Raw genomic sequence first — 20,189 nt, 5'->3', positions numbered from 1 at the left:
TTTGCTTGCTTCTGCGGTCTGTAAGGAGCCAGATGAAACTTTAATTAAGTCACGCCGTTGTACGATTGTATTTGAATTTATTATGCAGTGATAGCTGGTATCATAACAGCGCTAATAATACATTCGTGGACGGCAAACTGAAGTTCTGCAAGCCATATTCATTTTTATAGTTGCTATATTAAAGGAGAGGAAGAAATTATTTGCTCGGTTCAATAATTGGTTGGTGTTGGTGGCGAGAGCGGGAGTCACCCTGTGTTGCTCGAGCAGGAACACCTTGACGACCGAGCGGCGCGTAAAATGGTAAAATACTGATAGTCTAGTGAGATTTTTGAAAAAAGGCTCTGCATAAGAAGCAAGGGGCATTTTGGGGTAAAAGTTGGGAACCAGGCTTATTAGCATAATTTTGGGATGCTGAATCCGATTAACCCGGTTCCCAAGCGAAATTTTGCGTTTTTAACGGTCTAATTTGCAAAAAAACAAAATGGCCGTCAGATTTATAAGTTTCTGCAATATCTCTGGAACTAAACAGGCGAATATGACAAATGACGTGTCTTTACCTATATTTTCAGGGTCGGGTCGAGGAACATTATTAAGATATTTCTGTTAGAATTAGATTTACACAATTTTCCTAAATATGCAAATTAGGATCGCCATTACTGAAAAACCGTTTTACTTCTGTATCTCTGTAACTAGGCAAGCAAACATGACACATGAAGTGTCTACACCTATGTTTTCAGGGTCAGGGAATGTGATAAATCAGATGTCTTGTCTGATTGGTAGCACTGACTTTGTGAATCGTGTCCGAGTACCACCTTTTATTGTTTCTTCCCTGTATCTGTCTAATACAAGTCAATCTGCTGATACTTAGAACCTGCCTTCAGAACTGCTCTTACGTTAACTAGGCAAGCAAACATGGAACTTGAAGTGCCCACACCCATGTTTTCAGGTTAGGGAAAGTGGTTAAGACATTTTCACTTTAACCAAATCAGAAATAAGTGCTACACCGTCACGCTGAAGTAATTATTCGAATCTGAATTAAATATGCAATTAAATACTGCGTTGCCATTGAGATGTAAACAAATTGGAACACACAACGGCCCCTTTTACCTAGATTTGAAAAAGATGATTACCTTATTAATGCATTGGAGGGATTTGCTGAATCAAGTAATTCATGTGATGCAATGTACAGACTTGACATTTAAAATGGATTTTTTAGACAAATTTCCTTTGATTTTTTCCCATATATTAGTAATGAATGAAAAAAAAAACACTTGTTATCTTGTTCGATATGGCTTTTATAAATCAACCCGTGTGAATACATCATCAAAAATTTAATTTAAATACGTATTCAAATCGGCGTTATAAACAGCACATGGATAATTTTATAGCTGATAACAACGAGATATTAAATTCTTATGAACTCGATATTATCAAGAATATCAGTTGGTAAGGATTTTCTCTTACACAAAAGAATTATCAAGACAAATTTAAAAAAATGGAAACAGATAACAACGCGTGCAGCCTCTTCTGGCTGCAACCAGGGCCCTCACTCTACGAGGCATTCCTGCAGAGAGGTTTCTTAGAGATTGATCCGCTATTGTGTTCCACGCATTAGTCAGAACTCGTCTAAGCTTGTACCGATTTGTAGGCTGGACCGGTAAGCTCTTGATACTGCTAGCGATTTCTGCCCGCAGGTTTTCTATTGAATTCATGGCAGGGAAATTTTGTCGGCCAAGGCAACTGGTTTACCTCTTGGTTTTGCAGAAAAGCAGTTATTGCATGGGCACAGTGTGGACTGGCATTGTTATCTTGCAGGATGAAGTTGTCCTGGAAGTACCTTCTTGCAAATGGCAACCAAGTATTCTCTAAAATGTCACTGTATTTCATCTGGTTGAGGTTTCCATCAATTGACACCAATAGTGTATTGGCTCCAGCGCGGAAACACAGATACTGCCACGGCCACAAGTCACTGTAGGGTGACACAAGCCACGTGCAATACCTCGTCTGGAAGCCTACGGCTCTGATTCAGCCATTGCGGTGGTGGATCTCAAACCCTAGCTCGTCTGTAAAAATCTACATGAACCCAGTGCTGTGGCTAGAACCGCAAAAGGCGTCTAGCCCACCATGTTGCTCTGTTCATAGAGGTAACCAGCAAAAAGTAGATTTGCATTCACTAGGATTCTAGAAACACGCTTTTGAATGGTAATTTGCCACTCATTTTGTAGAGCAAGAGTTGTCTTTGTCCGGTTGTTGGAACATAACCGCAGAAGCAAGTGGCCTTCCCTTCTGGTAGTGACTTTAGGACGTCCTGGCTGTGGTCCCTGTGTTGATGTACCAGTCTGGACGTGTTTTGTAAGACGTTAGAAACTGCTACTTGGGACACTTTCAGCTGTCTGGCAATAGCAGTTTGCTTCTGTCCATGCTGGCATAATGCAACAATAGTGTGGCAAGTTACTGCCGTTAGTTCACGTACCATAAAGTCAGCTAAGAGTCTGCAAAATATCAAACTCTTCTGACTGGGCGTTGCCGAAATATGGAGACTTATTCTGCAGAACTGCTGCCCTTTTATACCCAATCTGTAACCAGCCAAAGAGGACTGCACAGAGAAACTGCCTCATATTACGCAATATAACCGCGCTTCAGAGAAAGCAGCCTAATGAACAATAACCAACACACCTGGCTACACATATACCTGATCACAATTGTCGTATGTGATCAACTTTTCTAAAAAGTTAATTTATTATCAACACTTTGCTTTTGAACTAAAATATTCCATATTAAATGCAAATCTGTATGTGCATGTATACTTCAAGTACACGATGACATCTCACCTCATTCAATTTAGCGATTTTTCCATAAGCCTATTACTGGTTACCTATTGCTATCGTTTCATTTAAATAAACAACATTTCTTGAATTTTAGCTTCTGATGTTCTATTGAATCCATCTTCTGATGTTCTATTGAATCCAATTAAATGATTGACAATCCGGAAATTATTCCTGCGTTAATAGCACGTTTGAAGTCTGAGCAGTTTCTCAAGCTTCTGAACGATTTCGTTGAGACCAAATCTGTATTAACAAAAAGGTTAACAGAAGACGAAGTCTACCCTGATGAAATTAAACTGAATGGCTCCTAACCCAGTGTCGGATTTAGAAGGGGGGGAGGTCAGGGGGTCCTGACCCCCCCCCCCCCTCTTCGATTTCTGGTCCCCCTCTTGAAAATAAAATTTTGACTAGCTGAATCATAGTTTTTTACCATACCAAATGGCACCGTTCGCCCTCTTAAATACCAACATTTTCGGGACCCTTCAACAGGCCCCTAGCCCATGCCAAGTGTATGTGTGTGTGTGGGGGGGGGGGGGGGGGGCGGTTTTGCATCCGCAGGCTCCCCCCCCCCCCCCCCCCCCTCTACATATAATCCTGGATCCGCCTCTGCTCACCTTGCCTTATAACTGATGGGCAAGCCTGGGAAAGCCTGATAATGCAGTGACCTTTGGTAGTTTGGCTGACACATACGTAAGAGCACAGTTCTGAAGGCAGGTTCTAAGTATCAGCAGATTGACTTGTGTTAGACAGATACAGGGAAGAAACAATAAAAGGTGCTACTCGGACACGATTCACAAAGTCAGTGCTATCCATCAGACAAGACATCTGATTTATCACATTTCCTGACCCTGAGAACATAGGTGTAGACACTTCATGTGTCATGTTTGCTTGCCTATAGTTACAGAGATACAGAAGTAAAACGGTTTTTCAGTAATGGCGATCCTAATTTGCTTATTTAGGAAAATTATGTAAATCTAATTCTAACAGAAATATCTTAATAATGTTCCTCGACCCTGAAAATATAGGTAAAGACACTTCATTTGTCATATTCGCCTGTCTAGTTCCAGAGATATTTCAGAAACTTGGAAATCTGGCAGCCATTTTGTTTTATTGCAAATTAGACCGTTAAAAACGCAAAATTTCGCTTGGGAACCGGGTTAATCGGATTCAGCATCCCAAAATTATGCTACTAAGCCTGGTTCCCAACTTTTACCCAAAAATGCCCCTACTATTCATATTTTGTGGAAATCCCACTAGACTATGAGATGTATACTTGAGCGAGGTTGGCCATTATTGAAGGCGGGGTCAATAAAGACGTTAAGCGAGGGAGACTCCCGAAATATATTGCACTATAAATGAAATTATAGTCTTTGCCAATAATTTAGCATAAGTGAGTAAAATGAACGAGAGCCAATTTTTTTTCAACCGTTATTACTTGGTAAAATTCCTTTCATGTTTGTTTCTGTATATCTGTCAATAAAAATACCAAGGGATAAATAAATACCATATATGGTTACTTAAAGCGTTGACTCAATTTTGCATGTTTGTGTCAACTCCGTTCATTACAAAGACTGCGTGTAAACCTATAAAGACATTACAATTATGAACATTTATGATCCAAAAGTTAAAGTGGGAGAAATGTAAAGCAACATGTTTATTCTTTGAAAGGTTTTTTGTGCTTGGTCCTGAAAATGAACACCAATATAATTAACAGATCCACAAGTTGACAGCTCTGTCAAATGTAAGGTCACACCATTTATAGATGCTTATGAAGTCAATTTATTGTCACAAAAGCCAACCAAATGCCATTAGTCAAATAGTATAACTAAGAGAATAACTGAAAGACATTGTTTAATATTACCCGAAAAATGATATTTGAACGGATCTTTCGGGTAGCTTTCTATGCTTTATATAAATATGAGGCAGAAAAGTAGGTCAGATAATCAGGTTTTTCTCCAGAATTTTAAAGAAAGGAGCAGTCTAAAGCTCTTTTATGGCTGATCGAGTGATTTATTCAGTTTATCCCTTGGCATATAGAATTTATTTGAGTCGTATAGGAAACTGGTAGAAGTGGTTTATGTGTTACTGGGAATCCACGCTCCACCGACGCTAGGTTCAAATGTACCTTTAAACCCATAAGTGTTTATAAAACAGTTTATACCGGACACGCCCATTACGTACGTTAAGCCTGGGTCTCAACCCAACGTACAGGCTTCTACGTCTGATCTATGACCAAAACATTGGGGGGAAAACGTGGGATTTCGTGCGGGAGTGGCACGCCTATCGTGCAACTTTTGGAGGTCGCAGACAGCACGTAGAAAGTTTTCGACATGATCAACAGCCGCTGCGTGCTGTCTATTAATTCTCAAAAAAAAAAAAAAAAAAAAAAAAAAAAAAAAAGTACGACATGCGAACATGTAGCGTTCGCCTGTCGTGCGCCTGTCATACGGGACACGTTAGGAAATTCTTTTTTTCCTACTGCACTTGGGGGGGCTTCGGTGCGTGCGATGCACGTGGTTAAGGCGCTTGAAACACGAACCTACTTCTTGCTCATTACGTGCTCACTCCGCACTTCCACGCGCCTTCCGTGTGGACCTCACGGGCTTCGTGCATGTTGAGTAAGTAGTGGTCGCTCCATGCGCACGGACCGTGAGTTTAAAAGGATGGGCATGAACGAAAAAGCATTATTTCTGCCTTTGATGTCAAGTTTTAAAAATGCCTAAAAAGACAACAAAGAGCAAGATGGAGAAGGGGATCAGGAAGAAGCCAGGTATGATTGGGCTCACCATCTTTGAACACTGCTGCGGATTTAATGATCTCTTCAAACATGCACTGTTTTTATACCCTCCCAAAAAAAACATCTTAACACGCAAGACTCGCGTGCAAAGGACGAGCAACAACCGTAGGAAGTCAGCGAGACTGCCCTTCGTCCACTTGCGTTGCCCTTGTGTTGCCCGTACTCCTTGTGCGCATAACGTACGTAGTGCACGTAGTGCACGGGGCGCGCGGGACACCAGCGAAAAACCGTCAGGCTCAGGAGGTACTTCTGCCGTGCGGAGGCTGTGCTTCTCACGTACTTTCTTCTTGCACACTCATTGCAGTCACCAATTACTTGATTCTTTCCCTGTTATCTAGCTACGAGAAGAAAAGCGTACGTCCAGAAAACCGTACGTGGAATTGGGACCCAGGCTTTAGTAATGTCCATTCTACACTGCTGCAGACTGTCACACTTCTTTTGTAGCTTTATCCATTCAACACTTCAACAACCAGTTTGTTTTAAAAACTAGATCCTTTAAGGTATGCAGTAAGTGATCGTTTTGAATTTAAGTGTTTTATTTCACCCTTATTTTTAATTGTAATGGTAAAAATTTTATCAAAATTTATTTAATCTGCTATTTTTTTAAAAAACATTTTTACAATTATAAGCTTTAAGTCTTTGTGGTGAAATCACTCCCCTGTCATAATTCCTCTAATTTGTTAACGCCCCCCCCCCCCCCCCCCCCCCCCCCCGTACACTTTATGTCACAACTCGTCCCACAGACGTTGTTATTGGAAGTTTTAGAATGGTCGTTCTACCGATCCACTCTTTCGGCTTTCGGATATTTAAAGATCCCCTCCCCTTTTAAAATTGCTGGCAGCGGGCCTGAAAGTCCACGTAATTTAACTGCGTCCTTGGTAAAAGGGGACGTGTGACCGTCACTGGCAACCAGCACCCATTTGTGAGGAATATGAAAACACACTTGGTTAATTTGTATGATTTATTTATACAGTTTTAGATCTCTGTACAAGAATACGTAGACATGGCACAGGTAAACGATACATAACAAACATGAACACAAAATTCCCTGTATTTCAAAACACCAAGAAACATCTCTTTCTGAAAACTCGAACAATAAAACTAAAAAAAATCTCTATATGCAGACGCCTTCTGCCTGAAATCATCCTAAAATCCAAAGATACATTTTACTTTGAAAACTTAAAATGATGCCCTTAAACTGGCTTCCTGGCTTCAATCCATTAAAGATAAAAAAAAGTCTAAAAATTAATCAACTAAAACTGCACTGTTTACCGGCTTGGTTAAACAATTGATGGGGAGTGGTTATGCAAATTTTAACGGAGAGGGGTGGAGGAAAGAGACCTAGAAAATCACATATGGATATCTGATATCTAACGTTGAATGATCTATAACAAGGCAGGGAAAACAGTACGATGGGTATACACTTACTTGGGCATCTTTGGTTCACAACTACAGACATTGCGTCTTGCTCAACTAAACTAAGATTCCTGGCCACCGTGATGGGTAAATAATAGACTTGGCAGAGCAGTCACTGCTCATTTACTTTGCACAGTTTATATAATACTGACTCGGTGGCAACAACGGCATTATCAACCAAACCAAAAGGTCATTATAAGAAACTAAATGACAAACCTTTTAGGCAAATGTTAAATGGTAAACAGCCTTGAATTTGCCATGTTAAAAAGAAAGTGTAAGGTAGAACGCCATGTAGCTACCCTCCTCTGCTATAACAGTAAAAACAGGAATTAAAATTATCAACTGCACAATCTGTCCAGCCATGATCATTACATGAACAAATTAAAATTTTAATTAAACGAACTCCAATCACTTTCCTGTCATTTCATAGTCTTTGACTGAACAGAAGATTTTCATCGTAGGAATACAAAAGTATCCCCATTTGTGACACGACCAAATGAAATAATCCTTGAACAAATAGCTCTCATTTCAAATGGAACGATACAGAATAAACAAAGACCTCGGTCACAAATTCTATAAATATACATACCCAGCTTGCTTATATAATTATTACACTAACTATAGGAGATTTCAATGCTGTTGACCTTATAATGTAACATGGATATTTCTATTTACAGATGATGCTATAAAAATGTACAGGTTCATAAATACTGTTAAACAAGTATATAAATAGATTTCTTCTCTACAGGGTACAACTCTTAACTGCCCATTCCTGCAGTGTTGCCATGGGCTGTTGCCATGGAGTGTTGCCATGGTAATGATATGTGCACCAATCCCTACTAGCCTGTACAAGTTCAATATGTTACATTTCACACTATTTACACTATGAATACAGTTGAACATTATAGAAACTGACCAGTAAACTCTCCAAAACACAACCCAGCTTGTGTTGTTATCTAAAATAGATAAAAGGTGGACATTCTGCAAGCAGCAAGGCACAAGAGTACAGCAGGAATTGTTCACATGATCCATAAAATAGATTCTGATAAGAAAACTTATTAACACTGATATAAAATGTCAGCAGTATTGAAAGGCACAATTTTCACATTTTAAAACAAAATGTCCTCGATTTTCGAGTGGTGTGACCAAAAATATTACAAAAAACTGAACAACATTGTAATTTCACAACTGTGAATGCCTTTGTTTATCAAAGACTTTTTCAAAAAAAATTAATGTTTGTTAAAAATATAAATCTGTCATTGAAACAGTGCCTTCTGTTCCAAGACGAACACAAAACAAATTTCCTGGTTTTGTGACTTGAAAAAAAAAACAAATACAATGATATGTTGGTTTAAACTGAAAACACTTTGTTCTTGATCACTCTCTCCATATAGTCTACCAAATGCATCTTAAAAATGAGTGATTTTTTCAGAAGATTGGCCTTTTAAGGTTTATCCAGCAGTTAGAACAAACCGATGTATCAAATGTCAGCCTTTCATCCCAGTGTTAGCAGTCAGAGGTGGCTTCAGTAGGTGAAGGAGGAGGAGGGTACGGGTTGACAAAAAAGCTTCGTTCTGTTGACGGTGATGGTGGATAACTCGGCTCAGCGTCTGAGAAATAATGGCTCCTTGGTGTGGGGGGCGGAGGGTACGGGTCAGAGTCATAGTTCAGTTCAGAAGATAACAAAGAAGGATAATATCTTCTAGATGTGGGTGGATACGGCTCGCTCTCCTCACACACATCTGTACTGCATGGCGTCGTATGCAGTGGAGGAATATTCCGTAACCTGTTATATTGTCTATAAGAGCGTACTGTGGAGGGACTGTTAGAGCCTGAACACACAGAGTACCCGCCCACCCCACACACAGACCTGTCTGTGACGGGACTCGGAGGGGGATTAAGTGTCTCTAATGGGTAGTGTGTCACACTAGAGCTACTGGACGAGGCCCCCGTTAAGGGTGTCCTGTCGTAGGGAGGGCCCCCGCTATTTCTGGAGGCGTCTGTAGTCACTGATAAACAGGTAGTTCCAGATTTACCCCTTGAACTTAACGTATTTGGTGGTGTGCTCTGCCCAATTGTGGGCGTTTGAGTTTTTGCAACAAAAATGATGTCTCTACTGGTGTCTTCAGTGACTGTCTGACTTGATTTTCTCTTGCAGGCAATCACGATGATCACCAGGACCAGCATGACTGCAATTAACCCCACCACAATGCCTACTGTGTATTGCGCTGTACTGGGTTTGATGGGGGACTCCTGAATGGTGCAGTTTCTTTCATCACTTCCATCCTTACAATCTTTTTTCCCATCACATCTATAAGAAGAAGGGATACATTTCTTTTCCTTCTCACAGTAAATCTGGTCCACAACACAGCAGGTTTCTCTCTCGTCAGAATGATCATCACAATCGGATTTCCCGTTACATTTCTGGTCCAGCGGAATACATTGTTTATTACCAGACTTGCACGCAAATTCATCATCCTTACAAGTTGGCGGGTTGCAGTCTTTCTCGTCAGATCCATCCTGACACTCAACATACCCGTCACACTGCCACGGTTTTGGCACGCAGTCAATGTTCCCCGTCAAACACGTGAACTGATTAGGGTCACATGTTGGGGGCGGGGTGCAAATCTGATCCTTCTGAGGATCTAAGATTAAGCCCAATGGACAGTTACAAACAGATGTGCTATCTTTTCTAGCAACACAAATATGGGAGCATCCCCCATTATTTACACTACACGGATTTAAGTTGAAATCCTTTGGCGTGATTTTCTCCACGGATTTTAAGTCAGACAAATTTTCAATCCTACCCTGTATGCGTTTCCTATCAGCTCCTGAGTATTTATTGATTCTTTCTATCAAATCCAGCCCCTTATCCACCCAGTACAGATAATTCCCATGCACCGCCACACTGATGGGGTCTTTGATTCCAGTTTCTACCAACACACGGCGACTTCGCTGAAGTCCAGTAATTTCTGCACACTCTATGCGCTGTAGCTTAGTGTCACTCCAGTATAAACGCCCAGCTTTATTGTCTATGGCCAGACCCTCTGGTTTACCCAGGTTGTTACTGAATAATATCATCCTCTTTGTCCCGTCCATGCTGGCACGCTCGATCTTTGGAGAACTCCCCATGTTTGTCCAGAACAGCCAACTGTGGACAATAAAAAGGTTCAGCATCAAATTTCATCACTTTGTAAAAATATATATGCAAAATACATAAAAGAGATCACTTTTATCATTTTACTTAAGTTAAATCCCCATGCCACACACCAATGGTCACTGCTACCAACTTCATATGATGTGAAAAGCAAACCAAGTTGACCATAATATATTTACATAGAGAAATACAAAGACAGGATTACAATGTTTACAGTTCTATTTTAAGATGTTCATATTATTTATAAATGAAGATGAAAGTGGACCTTGAAAAAACATCCTGAAAATACGAGCACCAAGAGTACCATAATATACACAGATTTCCTGGATAAAACTGAGGGACTTCTGTCTTTTATTGATTTAAACAGTAAAACTAGAGTTCACATGATTAGATAAGGTCAAAGTAACATACTCTGCCTATTAAAAAGTAACATTCCAGAAAAACAATAATAAGTATCAAATTGCCAATTACCCTCTCTCTGGATTCAGAACAATAGTTCTGGGTTTATCGTTATTGCCCTGTATGATGACTCCAACGTCTGACCTGTCCACCCTTGTAACTCGGATCACGTTGTTCTGGCTGCACGTCCAGTAGATGTGGTGGGTATACGGGTCAATGGCTAGGTCAAAAGGGGAGCTGGTCTCCTCTTGATTACTGACAGTCTCCACCTGAGTGGAAAGAAACGCAACAATTCTTTATAAATTAAGATTTTGAGAAATTTCAAATAGAATTTTTGGTTATTTCAAATAATTTATTAAGGCTTTTTTCGCACATTTCATTTTAAATGAAATAAACTTGAATGTCAGAATTTTTAAAAATAAAAGTGCTGGCCCAGGTTTTTTACTTCTCTCAAAGTTGTAATTTATTAAGAACTTTAAATTGTCTAATACCTTTTTCATAAATAACCAATAAGTTTTGTACTATTTAATTCAAGTTGTGAAATCACTGCATTTTTCTTTAGAAAACTTTCTCCTCCTATTATTTCCATAAACCCTGCTAACTATGTATCAAAAATATCAAATGAAAGATGGATATTTTGATAAATTTTTTGTTCTTAAAAATGATGAAAAAATGGTTCAAACACAATTCACCCATAAACTCACATTACTCCCGTTCTCGTACGCTCTTCTTATTGCCTTCGACCTGCCATCTATCCAGTAGATTACGCGCTCCACGGGATCGAAGCTGACGGCTTTCACATTCCTCAGTCCATGAAGAGGCAGCACGATGTCAGGTGAGTCCTCGCTGGAGTCAGTCACCATACGGCTGATGGAGTTCCTGGTGCTGAACAGCAGGAAGGATTCTGGGGCTGAAGGGGAAATAACAGGGATGAGGACAGGTATTACTATCACCTTATTATATGTTATAGGTATTCTTTATGCTGACCAAAGTGCTGTATATGCTCCATACTAGAGACTAGTACCATTGTTAACAAAAATCTGCTTTGCAGATACATTCAGGAACTGAATAATTTTTATTTAAAGAGGACTTGTCCATCTTAAGTATTGAAGTTTTAAGTTTTAACTTTTTACCTTCTGCATGAAATTGTACCTACGCTTCACAAAGCTTTGGGTCAGTCCTTGACCTTCTGCAGTGGGTTATTATGTGACAGAGCACTATTCTCAATTTCTTGTAGAAAGTGAAAAGTTTTAAACTTATGTTCATAATCAATAGGCTACAAAGATGAATTTCCACCAGCATATAGCTAAGTATTGCTAGGTAAACTATGTAAACATACGACTGCAGGTCTTGTTGTCAGAGTTCAGTCTGTAGTGGGTGGGACAGGCACAGTGGTGGGTGTATTAGTAAGTATTGCTATATAAACTGTGTATACATACGACTGCAGGTCTTGTTGTCAGAGTTCAGTCTGTAGTGGGTGGGGAAGGCACAGTGGTGGGTGTATTAGTAAGTATTGCTATATAAACTGTTTATACATACGACTGCAGGTCTTGTTGTCAGAGTTCAGTCTGTAGTGGGTGGGACAGGCACAATGGTGGGTGTAGGGGGAGTTGTCTTCTTTGGGGTGAGCCAGGCACAGTTGATCACAGCCACCATTGTTTACTCCGCACTGGTTCCAGCCTGGAGAGAAGAAATACACACATTGACATAGATATGAATTTTACGCTTTTTTGTTGTTGAAAATGTAGGGAAAATCAGAAACAGGGGTGGGCAGAAGCCATCTTCTAGGTCTTCCAAAAGACAGAATTTTTCAAGTTTACATTGACAGGCATCTAATTTTTCGTATTGGAAGGCGGTTAAAATTGGAGGGTGTATCAACAAAGATAATTTGGAAGACTGTCAGAAAATATCTCTGGTTCTGCCCCTGAGGTTCACATCATGTCTGTTTACATGAACTGTGACATCTGTGAATACAACCCAGGCCAAATGACTTCCGTCTGATAATATAATAGGGAGATTTTCAATTTTACCACTATATCTTCACAATGACAAGTGGAAAAGGGCATTAACTTCTTTTCTTTTTTTTTTTGGACACTGACAGCTTGCAGGGAGGTAAAATACATTTTGTCTATTTTTGCCACAATTAGTTTCACAGCTGCATGTCTACTCATTCTGAAACCATTATATTTACCAAGTGGATTTACATGAACACATGGACAAGCTAAAGCAGCTATGAGATCTAATACCAAATATCACTGTACTACTCACCAGACTGCCTAGAGGCATGAAACACAAGAATATCCATGATTTTAAAATCCATCCTCTCTCTGATGACTGTCCTGTTTAAACCATTGGTTTTATTGGCTCTCTCTATGGTCTTAGTGTTCCAGTCCGTCCAGTACAGAAAGTCATCGTACATGGTTAACCCCATTGGATGGTTGAGACCGTTAGTTATAATTTGTCTTTTATAACCACCTTAAAGATGAATTGATAGAATATTCTATTAAATTGTGGGGATCAAATCTAATATACATATAGGCACACGTGACCATTCTCTCTCTCTCTCTCTCTCTCTCTCTCTCTCTCTCTCTCACACACACACACACACACACATTTGCTGTTTTTGTATGGGTTATTCTCTGATTACAGAAACACATACATGCTTAAAAAAAATTCCCTATCATTATTGGAGATGGTAATTTGATCATATGTCTTTTAATTATATGTTCAACCATTTTTCTGCCATTCAAACTGCCATTTTTAAATTTTAAAATTGTCAACCCTGAACCAGTACAGCTGACCCCTGCCAGGGTAAAATACTCTTAGCCGTTATCTAGACTACTTCACAGACTGTCTCACCTTCAAGGTCCGAGGACTCAATGATAAAGGAGTCCACGTCTACCCAGTAAAGCCTGTTCTGGGCGTAGTCAATAGTTAAACTGTTCACTCGGCCGTCTGTTTTGATAAGTGTTCGTCTATAAGTGCCGTCCATCGCAGCACATTCTATCTTTGGTTCACTGCTCCACTCCGTCCAGTACATGTGACTGGAAGAAAAGTGGACAGATATTAAATTTGGTAAAAAGATCAAAACATTTCCAAAGGGTGTAATCATGTTCTACCAAAGAGCAAGGCTTTTTCTACTTCCTGAAGTTTAAAAACAAAATAAAATGTTTCAGTTAACTTTAAATAGCACAATGCACGCCAAATGCAGCAGTGACAACTTTTTCACGCAGGCAGCCCAATCTTGACCAGCAGATGTCCAACAACACAACTGATTTCATGGCAAGTTGTTGCGCTGATGCATAGCTGTCAAAAATGTGCGCATTTTGTCAAGAACTGTTACATCAGAATTTTAACTTTTTGTGTATCTGCTACCTCAGTGCTAGATCATGCATAAATATCCAATTATTGTGTTCTATCAGTCTCTCTATCTCTTTTCTATCTCCTCTTATCTCTTACCTATTAGCTGGGTCCAGAGCCAGTGCTCTAGGACTGTCTAAGTTATTCCAGACCAGCACCTTTCTGGACGTCCCGTCTAACCTGGCCACCTCTATCCTGTTGGTGCCAGTGTCAGCCCAGTAAACGTTCTTGGCAACCCAGTCCACGGACATCCCCTCAGGAAACATTAGGCCAAACTCCACAATGTGCTCCAGAGCACTGCCGTTCATGAAGGCACGGGAAAGTTTCTGCAATATAAAACATCAATCATTTTTTTCATTATTTTATTTCTATCAAAGACTTTGCTTCCATGAAAATAAGCACAGATGTTTATTCTACTCGATACAGTATTTGTATTTTTTTAATGAATGGCAAATTTGCATAGACAACACTTTCGACCATAAATGGTTTACTCAAGTGAAACAGAGTAGGTGAGGGACTTAAGTGACTTAAGCAATGACCTTTTGCTTCAGCTTTTAATTCAAAGTTTGCTTTTTCTTATTTACTCCAGCGTTTTTGCTTTATTACAGCAAAATCACCCTTAGGAATATAGCACAAGACGTACCCTCAGCCCAATGTCAGTCCAATAGATCCTATTATCATTGATGTCAAAATCCAGTGCACTGGCCTCCTTGACACCATTAATGGGAATAACCACCACTTCGTTATGATTGGTCTCCAAGGAGATCCTCCTGATATCAGCGCGCCGCGTGAAGAGAAGAAAGGCCTCAGGAACAATACAGGTCTTCTTGTCGGCCATGAGCTCCAGTCCCATGGGACAGGCACAGATGGGGCCCTTAGGGGGCGGCCTGAACAGACACAGGTGACTGCATCCATCATTGCTCTCAGCACATGGGTTAGTACCTGGAAGATGGACATTATAATAGTGCAATACACCATACATCCCAAGTAATAAGAAAAAACAAGAATTTACACCTCTCTATATAATATTTATATAAAGTGATGCTGACATGACCTAGTGTAGAAGAGATTTTGCAGTACTTCAAAGAAATCCAGAGAAAACAAACAGAAACTATGATACACTGTGCAATGGACACATGTTACGATTTTTCTTATTCAATCATTCAAAAATAAAAACAAACATTAATCTATTTTGCATTTAAAAAAATATCAACTATCTACAATTGAAGGTTCATTGAAAAAAAATTCAACATACCCAGTTAAAACAAATGTACACTAAATAACACAATGGAATGTACTCAATATTTACAGTTTCCGAGTTTAAATCTGTGTGCAGTTACCTTCAATCCGTTTCACGTCAACAGCTTTTAGCCCCATCAAGTCAGGCAGCATATCCACTATAGTGGTCCTGTTCCCCCCTGTGTGCCTGTTAATTCTCTCTATTGACCTCCTCTGCCAGTCTGTCCAGTAGATGTGGTCATCTGAAGGGAACACATTGGACATATACCTCTCTATATAATATTTAAAACCCTAACCTGGTTAATTCTCTCTATTGACCACCTCTGCCACATTTGACATATACTGGTTTTTATTAGTTTTTTCTTTAGTAATCATTTTAAAGGTGATCAAATCTAACTCCATAATAAATATGTATTCAACATATGTTGAATATATTGCAAAGATAGTACAACAAACCCTAATTATTTTACATTAGTAATAGGCATAGCAGAACCAATTCTTCCAAGGGTGGTGTTATTCTTATAGCATGTGGATGGGGTATCCTGTCTACATCTTTTCTTATACATCACTTTTCAGATTTGTGCAATGTTTACAAATAATTCACCGCTTTGCGTTTAGAGCAAACTGTTTATAAAGGGCAAGTGGCTGAAAAAGTTATTGTAGAGCCCTGTATTTACTTAAATTTTTTATCAACTCAATCTTTGAGGCAGAAACAACATCATTTTCTCAGGTGAGTTAAAACTATTCAATTCCCAATGAAAATTCTGAAAAAACTTTACCAACTCACAGATGTGGCAGATTGTTTTATACCTCAAAGCAATTCTTCTTGACCTCAATTCCACACCTACCTAATAAACTAAACCCAAAGATATGAGGCAGTCTTTCAGACACTAAAACCCGCCTCCCCGTCCCGTCCATGTTGGCAACTTCAATCTTGTCAGTTTTGGCATCACACCAGTAGATCTTCTTCTCTTTCGCACTGAGGGCCAGGCCGTTAGGCCACCCCAGTGAGGTATTAAACATGATAACGCGATCTGAGCCATCCAAATTGGCACGTTCTATTTTGGGAAAGGTCCCCCAATCAGTCCAATACATGTACCTGAAAAGACAACATACACAAAATATATATATATATATATATATATGTATAAACTTGCCTAGATAAAGAATATATCAAGTTATCATGTAAAGTATACAATGAGTATAAGATATTAACATATATAAATACCATACATGTTGTGGAATTTTTTGTACTACACAACCACTGCTCAAATGGTCAAAAACAAGATCCAAGAATGCAAGGGTTGAACTTGACCTGTATTTAGGACCACAATTAACCCCAGCAGATTTCAGCTTAAACACAGTTACCATAGAGATTATACAGCGTCCACAAGAACAAAGTTATCAATAATATTTGTGAGGAATATTCATACCACAGCCTTTTTTAACTTGACCTGCACTTAAATATAATAAGTAATCACCAAAAACCAATACTGCTTTCCAATTGTTTCAGTTAATGATAAATGTTCTCGTCTAGGGTGACAGGGACAGATGCAGGTGGTAGCTGTATGTACAGGAACTACTCTGTCTGTACATAAATATCTTCTGTTAATGCAGAAAAAAAGGTCCAGAATTCAAAAGCTTCCAAAAGCAATTGTTTACATCAATTATATCTTATCATTCCCATTTATTAAATCATTTTTATGTCTAAACACCTTTCATAATTTTCTTTTTTTCAAGAGACTTCCACAAAAACAAAAGGGGTCAGGACACAGAACAAGGCTTTATGTTAGTTGCAGGAACAAATCTTGTCAGTTGAACAAATTGGAAGGAAGTCAACCTGGCTATCACCCAACATAGGAAGCCACAGATGCCAGAGTTGCTTCCTTTAAAAGAAAATGACATATTGGACACAGTGGGACAAAGCTCATTCTCCTCATTGTGAGGATGACATTGTGTTATTCCGCCCATCTTCATTTCAACTGCCACATGACAATATCCGTGCCAGAGAATTACAACTAAATCTCTCCTACGCTGGCCCACAGAGAGCAGATCAGAATACAACAGATTTTGAAAAGAAAAATAAAACTTTCTGTAATGTGCAGGAAATAAAACATGTTAAAAGGTTTCTCCTGTTTTTTAGTGTAAGAGACAGATTCAACAAACATCTCCTTTGGCTTTAGTATTCTGGTTTGTTTCAAATGTTTCTTTCATCTTTGATTTACAAGGGAAAACACACACACACAGCACTGCCTTTACACACGCAAATAGAATGATGTTTACAAAATGCAACCAGCTCTTTTTTTTTTCAAATAAAGCTGAATTGTGATAACTTATCTAACCAGCAAGTAAATCAATTCTATATTAATTTCTAATGACAATTAAGCCATGCATGGGTTTCTATTTATGTGTCCATGACTTTTAACATGTTAACATGTTAACAATGGAAAGTTCCAATCTTAAGCATTACATTTATTTAAATTATTTTAAATTCATTTTTATTAAAAGACAAGACTATTCTAAACCATCAGGCCACAGTCTGACAAAGTTTCATTGAGCTACATAAATGATTTTCTTCAATAAAAATGATTTTTAGGCATCAAATTATTCTATATACCACATGTAATTTCTAACCCAGATGTGAATTTAACATTTATCTATGAAAAAGTGCACGGCAATGACGCTGCTGGCAATGACAGGTGGAGGTGACAGGTATATTTACACACACAATGTGCCTGTTTATAAAAATGTGATTAAGACTCCACAAAACACGATTTCTTACCCAGCCTGCGGGTCCAATGCAATGGCTCGAGGTTCTTGTAAGTTCTCTGTGATCAGTACTTTCCTGGACGTCCCATTTAACCGAGCCACTTCAATACGGTCCGTCCCCGTGTCTGTCCAGTAGAGATTACCTGCTATCCAGTCCACAGCCACTCCATCAGGATTATCTATCTCCTGGTTGATCACATCTTCTTGTTCTGGAATAGGGAAATAGATATACATGTAATGTGGAATTTTATAATGTAGTTGCTTCATAAGAAGTTTTTGGGGGGTAATGTTTTCTATAAACCTATTCTACTCACCTCAACAGGCAGAATACTCTACAATATTTTTTTTTCAACAAAGACCTTTTCTCTTACCTGTGCCATTAAGGTAGGCTCTCCTGATGGCCTTCACCTCATCATCTGTCCAGTAAACATACTCTCCCACAGGATCAAAGTCTACGGCTATTGCATGGATAATGTTATCAAACTGTAAGACTACGTCCGTGTAATCAGGGGTATCCAGAGAAATCCTGCGGAGATCTGCACGTCTGGCAAGGAGTAAGATTTGCTGAGCACCTGAGAACAAGGAAAAAGAGACCATTACCAAATGTGAATGGATTACAGGAATACAATTTTTGTCCTTTTTTGTTAAATCAATTTCCTTATCTATTTACACACATTTTGCTAATACCTTAAATGCATAGTGCTCCCTTTCTGTAATATTAAATTTGGTTGAGACAGTGTGTTGGTTGAGTCAATGTGTTAGTGTGTTAGGTGTGTCAGATAATCTTACCATCAGAACAGTTGTGAAATTGTGTTGGTTGAAACAGTGTGTTGGAGTGTTTGGTGTGTGAGATAATCTTACCATCAGAACAGTTGTGGCCGTCAGGTAGCAGGCGTACTCCCGTGGGGCAGGCACAGCTGTAGAAGGGGTACAGGGGAGAGATTAGACACAGGTGTGAACAGCCACCATTCCTGGTACCACATGGACTGATACCTGCAATGACACAGCATACATATCAGGCTTACAGTCTTAAATAGACTGCTCTGTGATATGACACATAACTGGTAAAGCCAAATATATAAATGTTTGGTATATAAATATATAATGTGAAACAGAATCAAGGCACAATATGCCTTAATGTAAATCAGATAATAAAAAATCTTAATGTAAAATATGATTATATGTCATTTTCTCTTTAAAAAAGTTTCTACAACATCAAATTTATCTTTTGGTAGCTTATTTTTCAGTCTTATACAGCTAAGTTCTAGGTGAAAAATATGAACAATTCTCAATGATTTCAGTTCATTATAAATTCCAGTATATTCAAATTGTAAACTAGGTCATTTGATCCATGGGAAGGGGATAGATAGGGTTCATACTCATGGAAAGGGGGTATCGTTAGTGAGTTTATATCCCTGGAATTAAGGAAAGTGGGCTTATTTATTTTCTGATTTGGGAATGGTGAGAAATCTTATTCTTTGGATCAGGAATTGTGAAGATAATTATATCCCTGGGAAGCATTAAGAGATTCACCTTTGAAAACGAGATATCTATTATTTCTTCACAAATAAACCTCATTCTATACATTGTTATCAGTTGGGGCTCACCTATTCTGCAATATTTTACTGAATTTTTATCTAAATGTCAAAATTGTTTTACACTGTCTGCATCAATACAGTTTCCACAGTCAATTGGCTTAAATAATTGAATGTGAACCACAGGAGTGGCGTAAAAAGTGCTGATTAGCCCAATGGCAAACACAAGATTTATTACCCTGCGTACAGGTATGGATTTTATACTGTGCGTCTACACCATGCTATTTCATTATAAGGCAACCCAGCTACCACTAGCTACTCTCAGCCTATTTCATCACACACATCCAGGATGATAGATGTGCCTATTAAGAAGTGTGATCCATCGGGCGGCCACATCTGAGTTTCCACTAATTATTATTTTTTCCCTCTCAGCCCTTAATTCATAGCGAACAGCCTCAAACAAATATCATGTGATGTAATTATCCAAAGGGAAATGACACATCTACTATAACAATGGCAAGTCATCAATCATAGTCTACTCTCTAAATATTTCCCTGTCAACAGAAATATGATCTTCAAGGCACCAGACACACTAAGGTGTTCTCTTGCAATACTGCCTTCATTGATAGAAAAATTCTTGACATTTAGCAGGCAAAATGAGTGCTTTGTTCTTTGCAGATTTTCTGGAGCCA

At 38.9% G+C, this 20,189-nt stretch overlaps 1 protein-coding gene across 2 annotated transcripts in view; it reads right to left on the bottom strand.

Moving 5' to 3' along the window:
• Positions 1 to 6,569: 6,569 nt before the first annotated feature.
• The window catches only part of LOC106174058 (low-density lipoprotein receptor-related protein 6), a 30,981-nt gene continuing 17,361 nt past the window's right edge, over positions 6,570 to 20,189 (bottom strand). Inside the window, exons 4-16 of one of the 2 annotated variants that reach the window (XM_013555439.2) lie at positions 18,824 to 18,955; positions 18,334 to 18,534; positions 17,976 to 18,171; positions 16,042 to 16,292; positions 15,295 to 15,435; positions 14,598 to 14,896; positions 14,054 to 14,280; positions 13,454 to 13,638; positions 12,863 to 13,069; positions 12,134 to 12,274; positions 11,299 to 11,504; positions 10,667 to 10,863; positions 6,570 to 10,189 (exon numbers count right to left, since the gene is read on the bottom strand). In XM_013555439.2, coding sequence (XP_013410893.2) covers positions 8,545 to 10,189; positions 10,667 to 10,863; positions 11,299 to 11,504; positions 12,134 to 12,274; positions 12,863 to 13,069; positions 13,454 to 13,638; positions 14,054 to 14,280; positions 14,598 to 14,896; positions 15,295 to 15,435; positions 16,042 to 16,292; positions 17,976 to 18,171; positions 18,334 to 18,534; positions 18,824 to 18,955 — 4,028 coding nt within the window. In that variant the 3' untranslated portion in view covers positions 6,570 to 8,544. Of the gene's footprint in view, positions 10,190 to 10,666; positions 10,864 to 11,298; positions 11,505 to 12,133; positions 12,275 to 12,862; positions 13,070 to 13,453; positions 13,639 to 14,053; positions 14,281 to 14,597; positions 14,897 to 15,294; positions 15,436 to 16,041; positions 16,293 to 17,975; positions 18,172 to 18,333; positions 18,535 to 18,751; positions 18,762 to 18,823; positions 18,956 to 20,189 lie in introns of those variants that run through there. The other variant, XM_087012905.1, reaches the window with a different exon arrangement.

Source organism: Lingula anatina, chromosome 1 (genome assembly GCF_051362555.1).
Source record: "Lingula anatina isolate TDL-2025a chromosome 1, LinAna3.0, whole genome shotgun sequence".
Classification (NCBI taxonomy): Eukaryota; Metazoa; Brachiopoda; class Lingulata; order Lingulida; family Lingulidae; genus Lingula; species Lingula anatina.
The sequence above is the reverse complement of the archived record's forward strand: the minus strand, read 5'-3'. Positions and strand labels throughout refer to the sequence as shown.